The following is a 19,013-nucleotide window of genomic DNA, read 5'->3' on the forward strand; positions in this document are numbered from 1 at the left end:
TGTCCTAGAAGTGTATTTATAAGACAGCTCTCGGCAGTTTTCTTGGATTTGATCATGAAATGAAAAATGAAATGGATCATGATGAATGATTTCAGAGAGTTCTTATTGCAGTGTCTTTAGTGCCCTGTTTTTTTGCCATTTGGAAAAAAAAAAGTTTTAAGTTTAATTTCTCTTCTTAAAAAGCCTGCTGCATGCCTGCTTTCTTTTAAAGGGCAGGAGTCCATGAATAGCTTTATCATATATAATACTCTGTGGCTACTACTTATCATCACTTTCATTCTGCCTATGTAAAACTGAAAATCACTGCATTGAAATGAAGTTTCAATGTTTTTATTCAAAGCAGCTTCTCACAATGTATAAATACTGCATATTAACACACATGAAAAATACAACTTCTAAGGCACCCAGAAATGTGTCCATACACTAGTTACAGGACCATCAACAAATAAATTGTGTACAATTTGATCTAGACAGTCAATATTTGATATATCAGAAGATACAAGTCCCTCAGTACTGTACCAGTTTCAGAAAATATTTACAACACTGTGATATAGGGGTGCCTGTACCCTTATAATATTATAATATGTACTCATCATTACAAATATTAGAAACTGTTTTAGTCTGTTCCATGGCGTTCTGACAAAATAACTTAAGGGCCTAATTTGCAAAGTTCTACAATTAATTATTTGTGCAAGTTCTGAAAATAAATTTACATTGACATAATTTGTGAATTTTTGGTTCTTTGCTTCATCTCAGAGGTTTGGTAATAAGCCTTACCAATAGACATGCCATCCTAGCTGAACGTCACTCCTTTCCCAATAGGTCAGTGGATACATCTTTTCCCCTTACACTTGACATGGATGAGAATGCAGTGTTTGTAGCAGAAAGAGACTATCTGATCTTCAGCACAAATGTCAAACTAGTTCACTGGCGAAGGAACTAATGCTTTGTTAGAATAATGCAATTCTTTGGTCCTTTGTTTTTATGGAAGGCATAATATTTTTATTCACTAAAAATTCAAATCCTGTCTGTGAGTAAGCAAGCTAGTGAATGACTTTCAGTGTAGTATTTAAAGTAGCAGTAAAGAGATTTAATATGGCTTAAAACATACGGTTAATTGGGCAGACACAGATAACACATCTAGGATACCGAGTACCCAAATGTACTATGATTAAGATTGTCTATAAGTCTCTTATGTAAACTTCTTTAGTGTCTCCTAAAGAGCACTGGCTTTAGCCAGATTTGACTTTTATAGACCCAGCCACAAAAAGCCTGAGATTAAACTACTGTGGTTGGGAGTACAAATGCACAGTTTATATATAACAAAGCCCATGCTGACAAGTCTACCTATGTTGTTCAGAAGAAACAACCCGTATTATCCTTTTCACAAGAAAAACTTAAGGCCCTGTACTCTGATTTGCTAACTTTCTTACAGCAATTATTTGGGGAAGTCCTTAGTACTACATAAGCAATTATGTAGCTTTAAAGATTTCTTGTACCTAATGGTAAGGCTTATTCACAAATGCAATACATTTATAAATTACATTTAAAACTGTAAAGGCTGGCAAAATAATAATAATAAAAAAACCAAAATAAAACAAACCCCAACCAAAATTGTCTGTTTATCCCTAACATTAAAAGAGCATTTTATTCTAATGAAAAACTATTGGCACAAAACCATTATATTATAGATTAAAAGAACAGTTAATAGTAGTGAAAAAGATTGCCTAAAACGCATACCCTAACCTACCACAGAAATATAAAAGTTTATATTCTGAAAATATATACTGTATTAAAGTTTGTAAGCTTATTCATTTAAACAGAAATGTACTGAAATAGTAAACTAAGCAACACTTATCTACAGCAAAAATATACATGCAGGACAACACAAAATAAATTGCTTACCTTTAATATCTACAAATGCAAAACTGTAGGTTTTTAAAGATTGTACAAAACAATTTACACAAGAATAAAATAACATACTTAACAACAAATTGCATTTATAGTCTTAAATACTGTGAATATTAGTAAAGGTACCCAGACTAATATGTACAGTACATCTAGATATCTGAATACCTCGTAAGGACAGAAACACAAGAGAAAATTGATTCTGATCTGATCCAAATACTGGAAAAGAAGCTTTTGACGTTGTTATTACTCTTTTTTTGAAGGGAAAATAGGTTCCATTGAAAACTAGATTGTAACTGTATAGCTATGAATAATTAAAAATGTTAACTATGGTTAGCGCTTGCTTTAATGGAAAAATAATTATAGAAAATGTATTTCAACCATTCCTTTGTCATAAAAAATGCTAAGATACAGATATCTGAAAATTCAGATGAAATGATGCAGTTTAAAGGTCTAACAACTTATGATTCTTCTCTCTTTGAAAATCTCATATGGAAAGCATACCTTCACATTGCTGAGCAATTTTTCTATATTTATCTACAAAACCCAAGCATAGTATTGAAATAAACTTCCTAATATCTTATTAACACATGACTAGGAGTTATGGCTCTCTGGACGGGAATAAAGGAAATAAAGGAAATTGAGGAATCATGGTACTTTCCATTGCTTTTTTTTTTTCTTTTTTTTTTTTTCTGAAGTCATATGCTGGAGGCCTGATTGTGCAAACACGTATGCGAGTGGTTTTCACTTGAGTAATCCCTCTCATTTTAATGGGACTGCTGTACAGGTGACTCACGTGCGCACACTGGCATAGTAGGGGGTCTTGTGGCCTTGATCCAACCAAGTCTTTGCACATGCACTCTCTGGCATTGCTGGCAGGTTGTGGAAATAAGCAAGTATTAGTATAAAACAAGTGGTGCATCTATCACTTCAAATAGTTATTGAAAGAGTTCTGTTTCAGCCATTTAAAAATAAGTAAGTTACTTGTTTTGGCAAGTTTTTTGGAAAACATTTAAAAGAGGCTAATTAGAAGCCAGATTTTTCTCTTTCTAATGAAGAATTTCCATAAGAACTTCTGCCTTTAGGGTAATGATTTCCTTAAAATTCAGTGATACAATTAGGCCATAGTAACAGCGCTTCTAATTATTTGTGGGGAAAAAAAAAGTTATATTAATGTGTTGAAGGCTACTGTTTACTATCATCACCTGTTCGTTAACTTTACAAAGGCTTTGTTGAAACTCTTCATGGAAATACGGGGAGGGAGAAAACCTAGCAGCCTCATTTGCAGAGGTTTAAACCATAAACAAATCACTGAGCTCAAGGATGGGAGAGCAAGTGCACAAATTACAAAGCAAACAAATGTGCAAAGCTTCTGCTTCAAGAGGTTTTCATTTGGGCTTACTAAAATGGCAGGTGAAGTCACAGAGCATGCTTGTGTTATTCCCATATTAATTGCCTTACTAGCAAGAAAGAACTGAGAGAGATCCAGTGTTCAGAAGTCAGTCAGTGTCACTGAAAAGTACTAGGATCACATTCTAAAATAGCAGATTGGATTTTTGTTGTTCATTGTGGACTGCTTTTATGGACAGCCATAAGTTCTTGTAACAGATGGTGGGGTGGCCAGATGTGGAGAGCTGGGAGAAGCAAAACAAAACCTCTCCCTCCACTTAATTCAATACCTAGCACCTTGTATAAACTGTTGGCCCACACCCAAAGGCCTCCAGAGCAGAAATTATCTCACACCTGAGGAATCAGGCAACTAGACTAAGGCTCATAAGGATTTGCTTTTAGACTTCAGACCAAAACGGGATGTTTAAACCTGAAAAACAGTGTGATGCCACATAACGGCATCACTCACCCTGTTACTGATATCTGGCTAACAGGAATATAGTAAACTTAAACAAAGCATCTTGTTGGCAAGCCCTTCAGTGCTCCTCAAGAAGGCAGAAAGTGAAGAGAGACTTAAGGGGGGCTCACTGTTTCAGAATCCACTTTTCTCCCCTTAACCCTGGCAAATGAATCTATTTCATACATTTTTTAATACAATTTTACACATAGAGGAGCATGCACGTGGCTGTTTCTTTTACTGCCCATAGCATTCTGTGTGTTTTCTATATATTCTTTATTTTTCTACACAATTTGCTGCTGAAAATGTGTTTGCATTCTTATGTGATGCCATTAATTCAGTCAAGGGAAATATGAAAATAAGATCTGTGATCAATAAACAGCTGAATATGAACACAAAATAAATAAGTTAAATAAATTCAACAAAAAAATCCTAGTAGTTTTTGTAAAACTAACTTTACATATTATACATATAAATTATCAGATTTTTCCATTACACTGTTAGAAAAAAAATAATTAAAATATTTCTAAAGTATGGTGTTTGGGTCTACAAAATATTGTGCTGACCCAGTTTTTAGATTGAGCCCTCTGCGTCAGCCCAGATGTGTTGCAACAGCAAGAATAAGTTAAGAAGGACAGACAAAATAAATCATTACAGATGGTGTGCCTTATTGGGCCTCGGTGGTGCTTCTCAGCACATGGAATGTATACTTTTATCTGGATGAGCAATGTGAAAGATGCAGCCCTCTGTAGAGATTATGTGCACTGAACAAGCCTGCCTACGTCTCGGTTACACAAAATCAAACCAGCTACAAGCAGCTGTGTAGCTCACAAGGAAATCGACACAACCATATGTATTAGGATACACTGTCACAAATTCCTCATTGATGCATTGCCTCTGCTTTTCAAACACAGGTAATGTTTGACTCTGCAAGTGGAGCATTTTCTCTTTAAGTTAGGCCAAGACATCAGACTTCATAAATTTTGTCTTGTAAGTAGCTGAATAATGAATCCAGTCCTTTGGAAGAACTCCACAGCTGTTTTAACATCTGACACTCTTTCTCATTCACATCTTCAAGTCCGGATTTCAGGAAGCTCCGCACGAGACATTTTGACTCTTCCAATACCTAAAGCCAAAATATCACTCAGTATTTCATTTTGAATCTGAAGAAATTATTATGGATAATGGCGTGAACAGCATTTTTACACTACTGACTCTGTTTTACAATCTAAATAACTCCTTTGGGCACAGAAATTAGATTTGATTTACAGCCATAACTCCACTTGCTGATAGTCAGCATCTTCAAGAATTAAGGACTTCTGAGGTTTATGCATTAGTGCCAACATTTTTAAAAGGAATGAGGGATTCTGAAGTACCTTAGTTTATTGAAGGTCTGCCATGAAGCACTAGAAGGAGCTGAACTCCCTCCTGTTAAAAATGTGATCCCTTGAAATGAAAATGTCTGAGGCATGATATATTGGCTACCTGTTTTCTGGAAGGTAGTCTTTAAGGTTATAGAGGTTGGAAACCTAAACGTGGGTGTCCATCATCTTTAACAATTTTCCCTCATGCATCATTTCCTTATCAAAACAGAAATTAATAGGAAAGGGCCTTTACTGCAAATACCTTTTTAAGTTTATTTACGTGCATTTTTATAAAAGTGAAATATTTTATAAAAGAAGTGTATTAAGCAAAACAGGCACCCTCTGACTGTGTTCTGGAGTTGCATTTGCTTAGCATATACAAGTAGTCATAACAAATCACCTAAGGTTTTTGCAACAGAAAGCCCAATCTCAAGCCCTTAGTAATTGCTGCAAGTTCTTAAAGGCATGAACAGCAGGTCCATTGTTGCTCCCATAGTTCAGCTCATTTTTCCCAGACCCATTTTTAAACGCATTGAGATTGTATCCTTTTTGAAATATATAACACCAGTATGTATCTCACAAGGAACCCAACTAGTCAAACAAAACCATTAATAATTCATACATCACTTTTTTTTTTGAGAGCAGAAGATTTAATGTAAACTAATACGGTGTCTATGGTAAGGGAGACGCATCCTCTCCACTCAGCTTTGTCAACACCTACATGTTAAGCCCAGTTCCTATCTGTTTTCGGTTCTAATACTGCTATTCCAAAGAAGTATTTCTCTTTAACTCAAGTAAATGGTGTTAATTGCAAATAGTGGGGCCAGTGGTTTATTTTTTGGTCTGTCTGTGAACAAGTACCCACAGTGAACTTGGATGAGCTCATCATATTCATTGGTTTTGTGACTTCAGCCTGATTTGCATTTAGGATCTCAGAGAGTAAATCTAGTCTTTGACAGTTTTAACTCATCTTTGTCCGCAAGTCAGCACCAATCTTTCTAACAGGTCTCAAGAGAAAATTTCATTGACAGCCAATAACAGTGAAGGAAGGAAGAATTCACAATAAGGCCCAGAGGTTTTCCCAACTCGTATAACACACGTTATATCGGCATGATCAAATAAGCTTATGCTACATTTCCAGACAGTTTCATTCTGAATGTCTTTTGTAAGATCTAATCTACAGTTCATTTAATTAAAAATCTCCTGTGTCTCTACCTTCTCTTTTACAACGGATCTTTTAAATGAAACTGAGGGGTGCTAAGACAGTTTCAGGCATAGGAAGTATAGCAAGAAACGGCAACAATTTGCACTTCAGTTAGTGCAGTTTTATTGCAGCCAGTATCACTTTCTTCACTGCATTTTTTTTTAAACAACGATGTGCCCAGAATGGGAGTATATCTGCCTGAAGGGAAAAAACCTTAGGAAGTAAAAATAGGAAAGGGTTTTCTTCCAACTTTTATGTACACAAAAGGAAAGTTATAATACACTGTGACCAGACTGTGTTCAAATCCCTCTGTGTCTGGATCTCACTTCTCCTTCACAGCAGAGGTTAGCTGGCACTATCTTACCCTTCTGGTGCACTGTGTAGAACATTTTGCAGAATCAGGAACTGTGCAGGTGCAGAAAAGAAGGCAGACTCAGCTGAAACATAGTAGGCCAGGACAACGTGAAAGGCAAATATATTTTCTTACTGGCCCTACAGAGATTTCCCCTACAGTTGTATAGTTGCAGACTCTTCCACCTTCATGAAGGAAACCTATGCTAAAGTCACCTTTCAAAATCTGGGGCAAGGAGGTTCCACTCATATTGGATAAATGTGAAGATGGGGAAAGGAAATAACCCTCCCTGCCCCTGAAAAATGAGAAACTCCATGAGCTCACTGAACCCTCTCCAGATTTTCTGTTGTTAGCCTTCTTTCACAGGTATGGTTGTGGAAACTGAGGACCCACCATGTGATGAGCCTTGGGAGCAGACCTTGCCTCTGTGAAATGTAATTTAATCACAAAGGAGTTTGATTTCTTACCACTGCACTGCAGGATGCCATTTCTTTCACTCGTAGCATCACTTCTTGGCTAAATGTTGTTGGCCAAAATACTTGTGACACTAGTCCTCTGCTGCAGGCTTCCTGTGCTGTCAGCTTTCTCCCACAGAACAACATTTCATTTGCCTGTGAAACCAAAAGATCACTTGTGATCTTGGGTTATAATTACCTAAAAATCTTTTCCATACTTGCCTGTTATTTTCAAGATTAAATTTACAAATGGTCTCCTGTATCTTTCCATACTGCAAAATACTTTAAAAGGAGTTTCGCTAACTATTTAAGTATTGTGCAGGTGGCCACAGCCAGCATGGGTTTCATTAAAGAGAAATGTGCTGGCATGCATGATGAATCTATATTGCTGATTTTACAAGAGTAACTGTCAGTGATACTGTGCAAAGAGTCATGGAACCTAGTATGAAATACTTTGTGGGGCAAATTCTGCTTTGTTATACTGGTAAAAACTAAGCAACCTTACTAGAATTATTATGGATTGTCTTTAGAGACCAGAGAGCAGTATCTTGCTCTGTTACTGCACAATCCTGACACAACACAGACAAGTACTCTGCAACATTATTCTGCTAATGCATTTCTTCCCTTTTCTACCATGGTCTTGACAATCTTTGCTTTTTCAACCTGTGTCAGTCTTTCTTGTGTGCAGCATGTGTAGTACATTGAATTCTGAGGTCATTTTGTGATAGGAAATTGGTAGGGATTAGATGAACTTTCCACAGATTTCATTTCCATTCATGACAATTAAGAGAAACAGTTGTTTTCTGCCTTACTTTTTAAAGAGAGAAAGAAGAGCATGAATTCAAGAAAGGTTCTTCAGCAATTTGAGGTGGAAAACCTTACCAGTGCAACACCCAGAATTTGCGGGAATGTGTATGATGAGCAGCCAGCTGGAGTGAGTCGGATTGTTGCATATGGTGTCTGAAACCATGCCTTCTCACTTGCCCAAACGATATCACATAGTGGTAAAATAGAAGCTCCTAACCCAAGAGCAGGACCGTTGATAGCAACCACAATTGGCTTCTTAAATTGAATAAAAGCTTTTACAAAATCCCTAAAATAAAAAATAAAAGAAAAATCTTGAATACAGAAGTAACACTTAGATAAATACCCAAGCTTAAAGTACTTAATCTGAAAACAAATTAGAACCACAGATGACACAATAAATGCCATGGCCCAGTTTTATGAGGTCAGAATTGCAAGATTCTTTCTAGTTTGCACATGGAAAATTTCGCTCATATTTAGTTATTTAATCTTTCTGAGTACCTGGCATATTAAATAGTTTTGTATATGAATTAATTAATTGGAATGCATTGACTTTTGTACTTTTTGCAGAATGGTTTGGTTAGGTTTAGTTTTACTTCTGGACCAGTAACTCATGAGTTTGTACACATAGCGCTTCTCTGTTTGTTCCACAATGGCTAGTATGGATTCTGACGATCTGGTTTGGCTAACTTGATGAACATATTATAGCGTGAAAGACTGGAAACTCATAGGTGGATTGCTGAATATTTATTTTTTTCAAAAAGTTCTCTTAAGATCAAAAGGTTGTCAAAGGTTACTACAAGTCCCATCAATGGATTGGGAGATAGTAAAAATTTATGGAACACCAGCAGAAAGAATAAGACCCACAAAGGGGAGTCAGAGAGAGAGAGAAATGTTTGAACAGGGAAAGAATTAGGCGAGTGATGTGTTGGCTCTTCATTGCAAATGTCTTTGGCAAAGACATAACAAGGTAGATGCCCTTGCCTGCCTACAACAGTAAATGTGAAGCGATGGGAATAATGGGGAAGTAAATGTGATCAGATTCATCTGGATGAATGAACTAGAACATGTTAAATTCTGTGCAATGAGGAGATATTTTAAATAAGTTACCTACCAGCAACTGTGGAAAGACATCTGTTGAATGGAACAGTCTATATACCAATTAGGAAAAAGCATGAGTGTAATTGTGGGCAAATTATGAGCTCCAGCAGCTCAGTGCACAGCAGGTATATGGAGGCAAACAAGATGCTCAATTACTTTAGAAAAGAGACATGTATAAATCAAATTCTAAACAAAACAGGAGATTCTGTTCCTGCATTGGGTATTTATTAGATCCAGAGTGCATCTTTGCTGGCAGATTTTAGGAAAGAACATTTTGTCAAATGTGCCCTTTGATGAGCTGCAGCCCTCCCACTGAGGTCAAAAAGACCTAGACTTCTGTATGTGGGAACAGGAGGTGTGCCTTGCAGGTTACAGTGCCGATTTGGCAAAAAACGGAGAACGTACTGAAGATAAGTAAGTATTTTATTGGACTGAAGTGCAAGGGCATTGGCTATATTTTAACTGAAAACAGAGAGTCTGAGGTGACCCAGCATTACATGTTCAGTGAATGAGTTCTGTTTTTCAGGCTATCTAGTAAGGAGTTGATTTTTGACCATGGGAAAATAGAGACTCGTGGGAATTGATGCAGCTCTGTTCACACAGTGAGTAATAAAACAGGAGATCAGAGGCAAGACAAAGAGAGTGAAATAAGGAACATCATATTTGTCTGTTCAAGACCATTTCTTTCTAGAGGATAGCAGGGTTAAGGAGAGTTGCGGTTCATTTTTGTTTGCAGAAGCAATGCCGTTCCCTTATCTCGTTATTTCTTCGGTCGTTTATGGTTCAGTAATGACTGTGGATCACAGCACCTGCACCTGATTAATTCCAAAATTTTGAGAACCTTAGCAGTTAAGCAAGTAAGCCTTCCAAGTAGGACTACAGATGGGAACAGGGATATGACAAATGCTAGGTAAAAAGAACAAACTATGGATAAATGGTGGCAGCAGATCAGAGGACGATGTCGAGGCAGAAGAAAATAGTGTTGCGGAGAAAAGCAGGAAGTATGTGGTGATAAGTGGGACTGGAATTGAATGTGGAAAAGCAAGTAGGGATGTGGAGAGGAAATGGTTAGATGATGGGGAGGAAGAACAAAGCAGAACACATTAATGGAGGGGAAAGGTTGAAGGAAATGTGAAATCTTCATATGAGTGAGCAAGGAAGGGAGGACCTGGAGATTGGGAGAGAGTGGAACAGAACATTGAGAAGACACAATGAGCCTCTGTCATGAGGGAAGGACGGGGAGCACAGAGGATGTTACAATGGATGGGTATGGAACGTGCCACCTATAGGATGGAGTGGAAGGCTAAAATATTGGGAGCTTGTGAGGGCAGCAAATGCCTGCATTTGGTCTACAGAAGCTGTAGGCCACATATGCACAGTTGCAGTGCAGCCTGTCTGCCTTTTCCCTGCTCCAGGAGTGCAATGCCAGACACATGTCTGGATGATGGCAGCTCAGGCTGATGGATCTGTGTTCAGCACCTGGAGAGAAGCTGCAGTGCCACACATCTGTGAGCTGCAAGCCCCAAAGGCAGTAGATGAGGACAGGGACCAAATGAATAAATCATTCATGTGAGATGAGACTTGATGGGTATTTAAACTTCAGTTTTAACTTGTGATCAGTATCTGAGATCCATACTTTAGAAAGTGGAAACACATGGTAATCAAGATGTTAATTTCATTTTGATACAAGTCTAACTTGATGTAAAGCAGCAGAGGACGCAGAGATCTGTTAATGTGTTTTAGGACATCCTAACCACTGAAAAAGCGAAGTGTACATTTTTTTCTACCCTTATTACAGTATATTTTCCATGAGTTGAGTCCTTTGTTCACAGAAAGCACAGAGAGTGCTAAATGGAAAACGTAGTGTATTGTTTCCAGAAGTACAATAAAAATCTATTTCCAGTGGGCCTGAAGCCGACATTCTTGACAAGGAGCAGTACATTGTACCAGTATTTCAAGAGTGGTCTGTGAGTCCAAGGATGGAAAAACTGAGTATCATAGTTTGGCTTACACTCATTTAAATGTTGAATTGGTAAGTATACCTGTATATTAAATGTGTGTAGATAAATGTATACATATATAACGATACCTATCTACACTATATTTACATGAATAATATTAAATTTGTATCTTCTAATGGAGTGTGAGTGTGCCTGTGTTTTCAAACAAGAATAGTGATATTCTTCCCTCATGTTTTTTTTGGTTCCACATTATTAAAAATCCCTCACATTAAAAAAAAAAAAAAAAAAAATTAGGATGTGTCCTTCAAAGGGTTTTTCTCTTTTTAAATATCACTACATGATATTGAAGCATAGCTAGGGTCTTAAAAACAGGTCATAATTTATTATACATTTTAAATTCTTTCAAAATAACTACTACTTTGAGAATTTCAAAAGTATTAAACTGAGAATCCAAACTGATCTGCAGTAGTTGTAACCAAGATAATCAGTGGTTAATACACGTCGTATAATAACTAAACCTGATCTTATGTTATGCTAATATATCCAAAATATAGATCTATTGTAAAACAAATTCTTTAATATTCCTTCAGAAAATTGTTGCATAAAGTTTTAAAGCTCTCAGAAGAATAATACTTATTTGTAGGAAGTGGGGGAAAAAAAGGGGGACCAAACACTCTCCTGGTACAGACTGGTGAAATACCATTGGCTTTAGTGGAGTAATGTTGATTTATACTGGAAGATTGGCCAAATACGTACAAAGTTTACCTTGTGGATAATGGAAATATTTGGTGATGTATTGTGCAGATTGATCTGTAGACTGCATGTCATAAACCCTGGATTTCTATTAAGGTAATGTGATATATATAAGGAAAGTCACATTTTAGTTATGAAAGTAAAACTACATTTACATATATATTAAGTAATTTAAGTTTAAGAAAAAGAGTGGAGACCCTTCTAATAAGGTTCTGAAATACAGTGGCAGACTGCTGTTTCAACAGAATATGAGTAAGCCATGGATTCCCATTTGTACTGAAATTCATTAAAATGATGAACATTAAAACAAGTAAAATATCTGCCTTTCAGGAACCACTTTAGAACATGAAGCAATAGCTAATTTGGAAAAACAACAACAAAGTTGTATTTGAATTTGGAGGAATGATTTGAAATACTAAATACAGAGAAGTGGAATAAAATAAATCCCTGTGGGTATTAGCACTGGAATAAATGTGCTTTCTTTTCTAATAAGGAAAGGTCCAAGGTTCTTTTATTAAACAAATTTGTAAGACTATAATTAGAATGCAATCAACACTTAAATATACAACATTTTTGGACCTGATAAATATCTTTATAATCACACACTGCATTTCATAATTTAGAGATCATAGGTAAGCTTGGGTCACCTTATAGCTTCTGCAATCCTAGTGCTTTCCTTTCTTCTGTCATTGGATAACCTGCCAATTAAATATGAGTAATCTAGGCCACTACAGAATACACTTCCCACTGCGCTGAGAAGTAAGAGTTTACTGTCATCAGCTGATGCATTGCACAATGCTCTCCGAACTTCCTTCATGATCTGTGGATAAAGAAAAGTAAACAATTCGACATGCATGCCGTTGCAATATCATTTCCCTAGTTTTACAAACCTTACTGATTTTGAGAGACTTACATTTTGGGCACTATTAATACTTACATCAATTATATATATTAATATAATTTTAATATACTTAGAATGATAACACTGAGTTTTATATTTGGAAGTGCTTTGTAGATGCTTACTAATTCAACGAGTTTTTAGAACTTGGCTGTTCTTTGCTTATTCTATGGGAAAGTCTAGCCAGCTTATGCTATTTGATTGCAATTTAATAATTTCAAATATCATTTTTTTTAATTTCATCGTGTATATTCAGTGTACATCACTGTATCCTCAATAACATGGTTATGACAACAATAGCCTATTAACCTCAACAGGTTGTAAGCAAAATCTATAAACCCGAGTTTTCAGTTTTTCAACTACTTTGGTTTATATGACTTGAACCAGAGCAAGGCAGGACAAGAGGACATCATATACATCAACATGACAAATATATTATTCATTTTTCTGTGGTCAGTGATATTGTTAAAGTCTGCAGAAGTTAGAGCAAAAAAGCCACTTGAAAGAGAGACATTTTTACACTCTGATTTACAACTGGATCAGGCTATTAATTGCACCATAAATCAAATGTAATCAAAATCTGTATAGAATTGAGCTGCTTGTATTGTAAGAAAATGCTTTCATCTGAGCAGAATTGTTTTTCTAATGATTTTTAAAAGGAAATATTATTTCATAAACTTCTGATTGGTAACCTCTTGTTTCGTCACAATTCAGTGTAGTTTGTAAGCTGTAACTGACTTCAGCCATTTCAGTTTTCCCTCTTCTCTTTAGTGATTTGCTCCTTACTTCAAGGGCCATGATTTCATCTAGTGTGACACCTCTTATGCTTAAACATACTCATGTGTCAAAGTATTTCCTGTAGACAGGGTCCTGCTGAGTCAAATTTTTCTCTTTCGAACTGAAAGATTTGCTGTTAGTGTAAATTTAGGTAAAAGATAGCAAAATGTGGTTGGTGGGTTAAATATGGTTTCCACGTGAGAGAAAAACAAGATTTTTAGCTTGTGATTATCTTTGTTCACTACTTTCTGTTTCCAAAAATTCTTTAGATCTCTGAAGTGTCTTATTTAAGAAATGTCCCTAAACACAGAACAGAAGTTTTGTTTATACCATTCTAGGTAGCCTTTTATTAGAAATTTTGTGGCTTCTGAGACCAAGCTTGAACTTGTATATTCAAACCATGCAGTGCAATGCTACCTGCCTGCTTTCCACACGTGTTTGCATAAAAATGATTTTTACTGACTGCTGAGAGTGGGACATGAGAAAGCAGGTGGTGAACTTTTAGATGCTTCACTTTTACAAGTGCACTTCAGAACGCCTGTAATACTGAGTATGTGACAGTGGGTGGAAGTGAAGTAATTAAAAGCAGCAGAATTTGGAAGTGTATTTGAAATTCTTGTGCAGGTATGAAAATGTCATCAGCGATTTTACAAGTACTGCTTATTCTCAGAGTCTCGGAGGCTGTCTCAGCCCTCAGTTGGTAACAACATAGCAAAACTCGCATATTTTGTAAAGGGGAAACAAAGGAAAAAAACACCTTAAAACCTCTGTTCAAAGTTAAAAAAGAAATTTTAGAAGGTGGTAGATGTTAGAATAAAAAAAGATACATATTTTGATCTTCCTAGTTCCATGTGAATGCAAGATTGTCCTCTTAGTTTATTTTAAAAGTTCTCAAAATTTGCTTTTTCTTAGGGAGGATGTATAAATATCAGAGAATACCAGTTGAACATTTTTATATACAATGAGGAGTGTTGCTTTAAATATGATGCCATGATAGGATACTCCATTCAACAAGTTTCTTTACCATTCCCCTTCCTCCAGTGATAATTGCATATGTACCATCTCTTTGATATTACCACTGCTATCCTTCAAACACATCATTACCATTACAAACCTGTCTCTTTTTTATCTTACCCCTCATTGATTTGGATGGCTAAAGCCATCTAAAAGTATACCAAACTTTTGAGCAGACATTATACTACTTGTAGGAAAAACCAATATTCTGCTATCACTGTTTTTTCAATGTTTTGGAGAGGGTGATATTAAAGGTCTGTTATTAGGAACTGATTTCTCAGATACAGTTGAAAATGGGAAGGTTTTGACAGTATTTTGGGTAGTATTTTTGAGCAGGAGTGAAAAATCTAGTTCCACTGCTCCACTAGTTTCTAGCAAAAGAAAACAGTATCAGAAAGCAGGAAATCATAATGTGTTGGTGTTTTCAGTCTCCAAAAAGTTGGTTTTTTTTTTTTAATCTGTAAGTTTGTCATTAACTTTATCATCAAAAGGTGCTGGGAGGCTCACTGGAATACACCAACTCCAGCAAAGTCAATTCTCACTCCCTTGTTCTATGCCATGATTCCTTTGCTGGTACAGTGCAAAATTCACCTGGTCACCTTGTCATTCATTGTTATGACTTATGTTATCCTAGTTATAGCCAACCTGCTGTTCACTGTTGCTTCCGAATGCCTTGGCATCATAGCTTTCCTCATTGATTGTCTGGGTATGGGCATTTCTCTACAGATGTTTATATGATTATAGGAAAGCTACTAACAATAAAATAAAGATAAAAGAGACGGTGTGCTTGTAGCGTTGCAGAACTGTGTATCAAACTGCAGTACTGTAAAGTAAATATAATTTTAGTTCAGAACTGCTGTCTGTTTTTAAGCACAGATTTCCATTAATGTGGTAGTGAATTCAGTTTGCAATTATAGAGATACTGTGTGTATTTTGTTACATTTCTTTATCAGATTCCATATTCTTTTTCTCTCTTCCATAGTTCTTAAACCTTCCCTCATTTTGGTATAACTATGGCATTTGTCCAATTAAATTTTACTTTCTCTAGTGGACCAGATCTAATATTACTATTTGCAGGGCTCCATAGCGGTGTTCTCCAGTTCCATATTTTTCTTAATAAGCTTTTTTATGGTCTTTTAGTTAATTTTCAGTTGTGGGGACAGTATTTCTATTCAAATGCATTTGACTAAAATTTCTGAGGAAGTATTTACAAAACGGTATGGGCCAGTTATTTAGCTTATGATAATCTACCAAATTACAAATTTAGACCAGGCCTAATGCTTTACTTCCTGTTTTACTGAAACCCAAATATATAATAAAATTATCACTTTCTCAAAAGTTGCCTATTTTTTTAATCCTGCCGAGAAAATAAGCTGGTTAGTTCTTTAACAGGACACCTTATATTGCAAAATAAACATAAAATGTTTAAAAACTTCATTAAACTTCTAAGAGCTTATTTTAATGCCTTTCACTGGATGTCGGAAATTTTAAAAGGCATTTGGTGCCCTTTGCTTTCTATATTGCTTACATTCTGGGGAAATCAAAGAGCTGGGAATTTAGCACCGTAATTACACAAAGTATCTTGAACAGAAGTCTCTTGTTCATATAAATAGTAATACTAGTTTAAAAGGTTAACTTCTCTGAATCTCTAAGGATTCGCTGTTGATATTCTTAAAGGTAAATATTACAGTAAACCAAAATTTTAAAGCAATTCAGTTGTTCTTAGAATCTCTTCCACAATCGTACCTTTTTACATAAATACACTTTTTGTTACTTACTGACTCTTTGTGCAAACAGATTCCAAGTCCTTTCTGTTTGATAAATAAAGGACTTAGGAACCTGTAAGGCTGGCTTCAGTCAGAAATACTGGCCAAAAAGCCAATTTGTCTTTGTATGACAGCAAAAATACTGATAACAGTAAACTTGTACCTGCCTTCTTAAATTTTTTTAAGTTGGGAAAAGTAAGGAAAGGAAGACAAACCAGCGCTCCAAAATGCACCTGGTAGAACTTCAAACCCTGTAATTCTCATGGCTAGAAATTCGAAACCCAATTCTTTTGAATGAGAAGTGTACTTGAGGTAGTTTTATCAGTCTTCAATGGAGATATTAGCTGTTCAGGGTATGTGTTGCTTTTAATTCAGGGAAATATTAATTCCTAGCTCTACTAATAGTGTAAAGTAAAAGCAGTGGATGGATCCATTTAATCTTAAGTTTGAAACAGAATTTGGATCCTTAAAATATGCTGAGTTACAACAGCAATGTCATCATTGGAGAAAGAACTTCAGAAGCAGCAAAAGACCCATGAGAGAAAATGCCCTAATGGAGTTTATAAAGATGAAATATTTTACATATCTATTTTAAAAATGAATTTTAAAAATAGCAAGCCTAAGCCACTGAAATAAAAACAAGCTGTGCTGTTTCATGACACTGGCTTGGAAGTTTTATAAGGTCTTGTAAAGCATAAGAAAGAATTTCTATAGTGCCCTGAACATTTTGTAGAAAAAAACTCAATTACTAGAGTGGCACTGAGCCAACTTCAATTAGTGCAAATGCTGCTGGAAGGAGCATTGGCACATTTCATGCTAAAATCACCTGCACAAACCCACAGGTGGTTACCAAAAACATAGCATGAAGATTCAGGTAGACTGCTCTCAGCAGCTTTTCTTTTTTTTTTTTTTTGTATAAATAAGTTCTTTGTTATTTTAATTAAATTGGCATAAATAGCAGAGGCCAATGGTTGAACCAAACTATTAAATTTCATCTGAAGATTAAGATAAAGCACAAAGGGAAGCAGGGCTGTTTAGGGGTGAGAGTCATTTTGTATAAGCTTAATTTTATAATGATTGTGGGCAGTGCACACCTTTTCTTTTTTTCCTAACATAGATGGCCGAGAATAACCAGACCACTATTTTAACCACACCAAGTAGACCTGCTCTGAGTAAATTAATAATTTACTATTTAGCAAACATAATTTACTGAACGTCTAATCAAGCCTGAAGTTAGCGTTTCTTTTGACAAAACGAAACACACTTTCTTGTCGGGCATTGAACAGGCTGCCCAGGGAAGTGGTGGAGTCACCATCCCTGGAGGTGTTCAAAAAACACGTAGATGTGGCACTTCAGGACATGGTTTAGTGGGCATGGTGGTATTGGGTTGACGGTTGGACTTGATGATCTTAAAGATCTTTTCCAACCTAAACAATTCTGTGATTCATTTTGCAGGAATTTTGTGTTTGTACTTTCTATTCACTGGTGATAAAAGGCGTCAAAACTGAAAATGTTGTAAACATCCCTAAAATACTCTTATCAGTTTGTCTCATCTATGGCTATGGGTGACAAACTGCAGGGACAAGGCATTCAACATATTCCTCCTTTCAGTTCCTTGGATTTTTGCTGTACTTGCCAGCAAGGGTGTGGAATTGCCAATATTGGAGGTGCTGGATTTTGTGGTGCGAATGATCATGGGCTGCAGCCTGGACTGAGGCCAAAGAAGTCGTTTCGTGTTTGCCAGCAAGCAGCCTTCAGAGGGCAAGAGCTTTCAATTGCTCTCAGCCTGGATGAGTTTTAAACAGACAATCTCAATGTGGAGAACTCATTACCTTGATTAATTCCTGACCATCCAGATCCTGGTCAGTAATGTAGTTTTCTAAAATGTATTTCCTGGTTTTTGAGTGAGCTTCAATAAAGGATCTAGAAATAGTCTATGCCAGTGATGCAAGAAGAGGACTATTATATGCTTATCATTTATTCTTCCACAGAGGTGGATTCCCGGCATATTGAAAATTTTCAAAGAATGAAACGGATTGCTTTGGCAGACCTGAAGAGCCTGAATTAATTCACTGGTTAGAGCATTTGAACACTGCTGATGTGGAACAGCACAGCCAGCAACGTAAAGGTATGTCTGTTCAGCCTGAACATAGTTAAGTCAGTCCTCGATTTCATACTTTTTCAGGCCCTTGAGCTCTTTGTTTAAATTACCTGCAGTGTCAATTAGTGGTAATTAATACATGGATGGAATGATGGATTTGATGCAATCTAATGTGTTTTAAGGAATTTGTATTAAAAGTAGGTGTTTGGTGTTCTGTGTTAATTACCAAGATAGTCCTTTTAAATATTATATAGTTTAAAAACTAGGAGTGAGAAATGTATGTACCATCAGTTTTAACTATTTAGTATCATTCTGTGTATTGATGTCCATGTGTAGGTGTGCATTTGGGAAGGGGAGTCAAATTTAGGGCCCATCATACCTGCCAGTGGTTTTATCTGAAGCTCATTATAATTAATTTCAAAGTTAATCAGTTTCTTATTGAATAAAATAACTCCTCAAAGCTATCATCTACTTTTCCCTCAGATGCTGCTCAAACTGATATTTCATATACTCTTATCTTGAAGTTACTGTGTAAGACAGAGCTGCGCTGGCATGTCTGGAGGGCAGAAAAGGTAGAGATCTGCCACACTGCGAGCAGCTCGTGGAGGAACTCTGCCTGCAGAATGCTCACAGGCAAAACTGGTGCTGGGAGGCAGCTCCTGTTGTTTCCTCTCTCATCTATGGTAAGCCCTTTCCATCAGGCCATTAC

General features: G+C 36.3%; 1 protein-coding gene across 4 annotated transcripts in view; it reads right to left on the bottom strand.

Moving 5' to 3' along the window:
- Positions 1 to 314: 314 nt before the first annotated feature.
- Positions 315 to 19,013, bottom strand: part of CDYL2 (chromodomain Y like 2) — a 61,354-nt gene continuing 42,655 nt past the window's right edge. For all 4 annotated transcript variants that reach the window (XM_030025564.2, XM_041126386.1, XM_041126387.1 and 1 more), the window contains exons 4-7: positions 12,396 to 12,568; positions 8,012 to 8,222; positions 7,142 to 7,285; positions 315 to 4,880 (exon numbers count right to left, since the gene is read on the bottom strand). In XM_030025564.2, the coding sequence (XP_029881424.1) occupies positions 4,722 to 4,880; positions 7,142 to 7,285; positions 8,012 to 8,222; positions 12,396 to 12,568 (687 nt within the window). In that variant the 3' untranslated portion in view covers positions 315 to 4,721. The remainder of the gene's footprint in view (positions 4,881 to 7,141; positions 7,286 to 8,011; positions 8,223 to 12,395; positions 12,569 to 19,013) is intronic.

The sequence above is a fragment of the Aquila chrysaetos genome, chromosome 9 (genome assembly GCF_900496995.4).
Source record: "Aquila chrysaetos chrysaetos chromosome 9, bAquChr1.4, whole genome shotgun sequence".
Classification (NCBI taxonomy): domain Eukaryota; kingdom Metazoa; phylum Chordata; class Aves; order Accipitriformes; family Accipitridae; genus Aquila; species Aquila chrysaetos.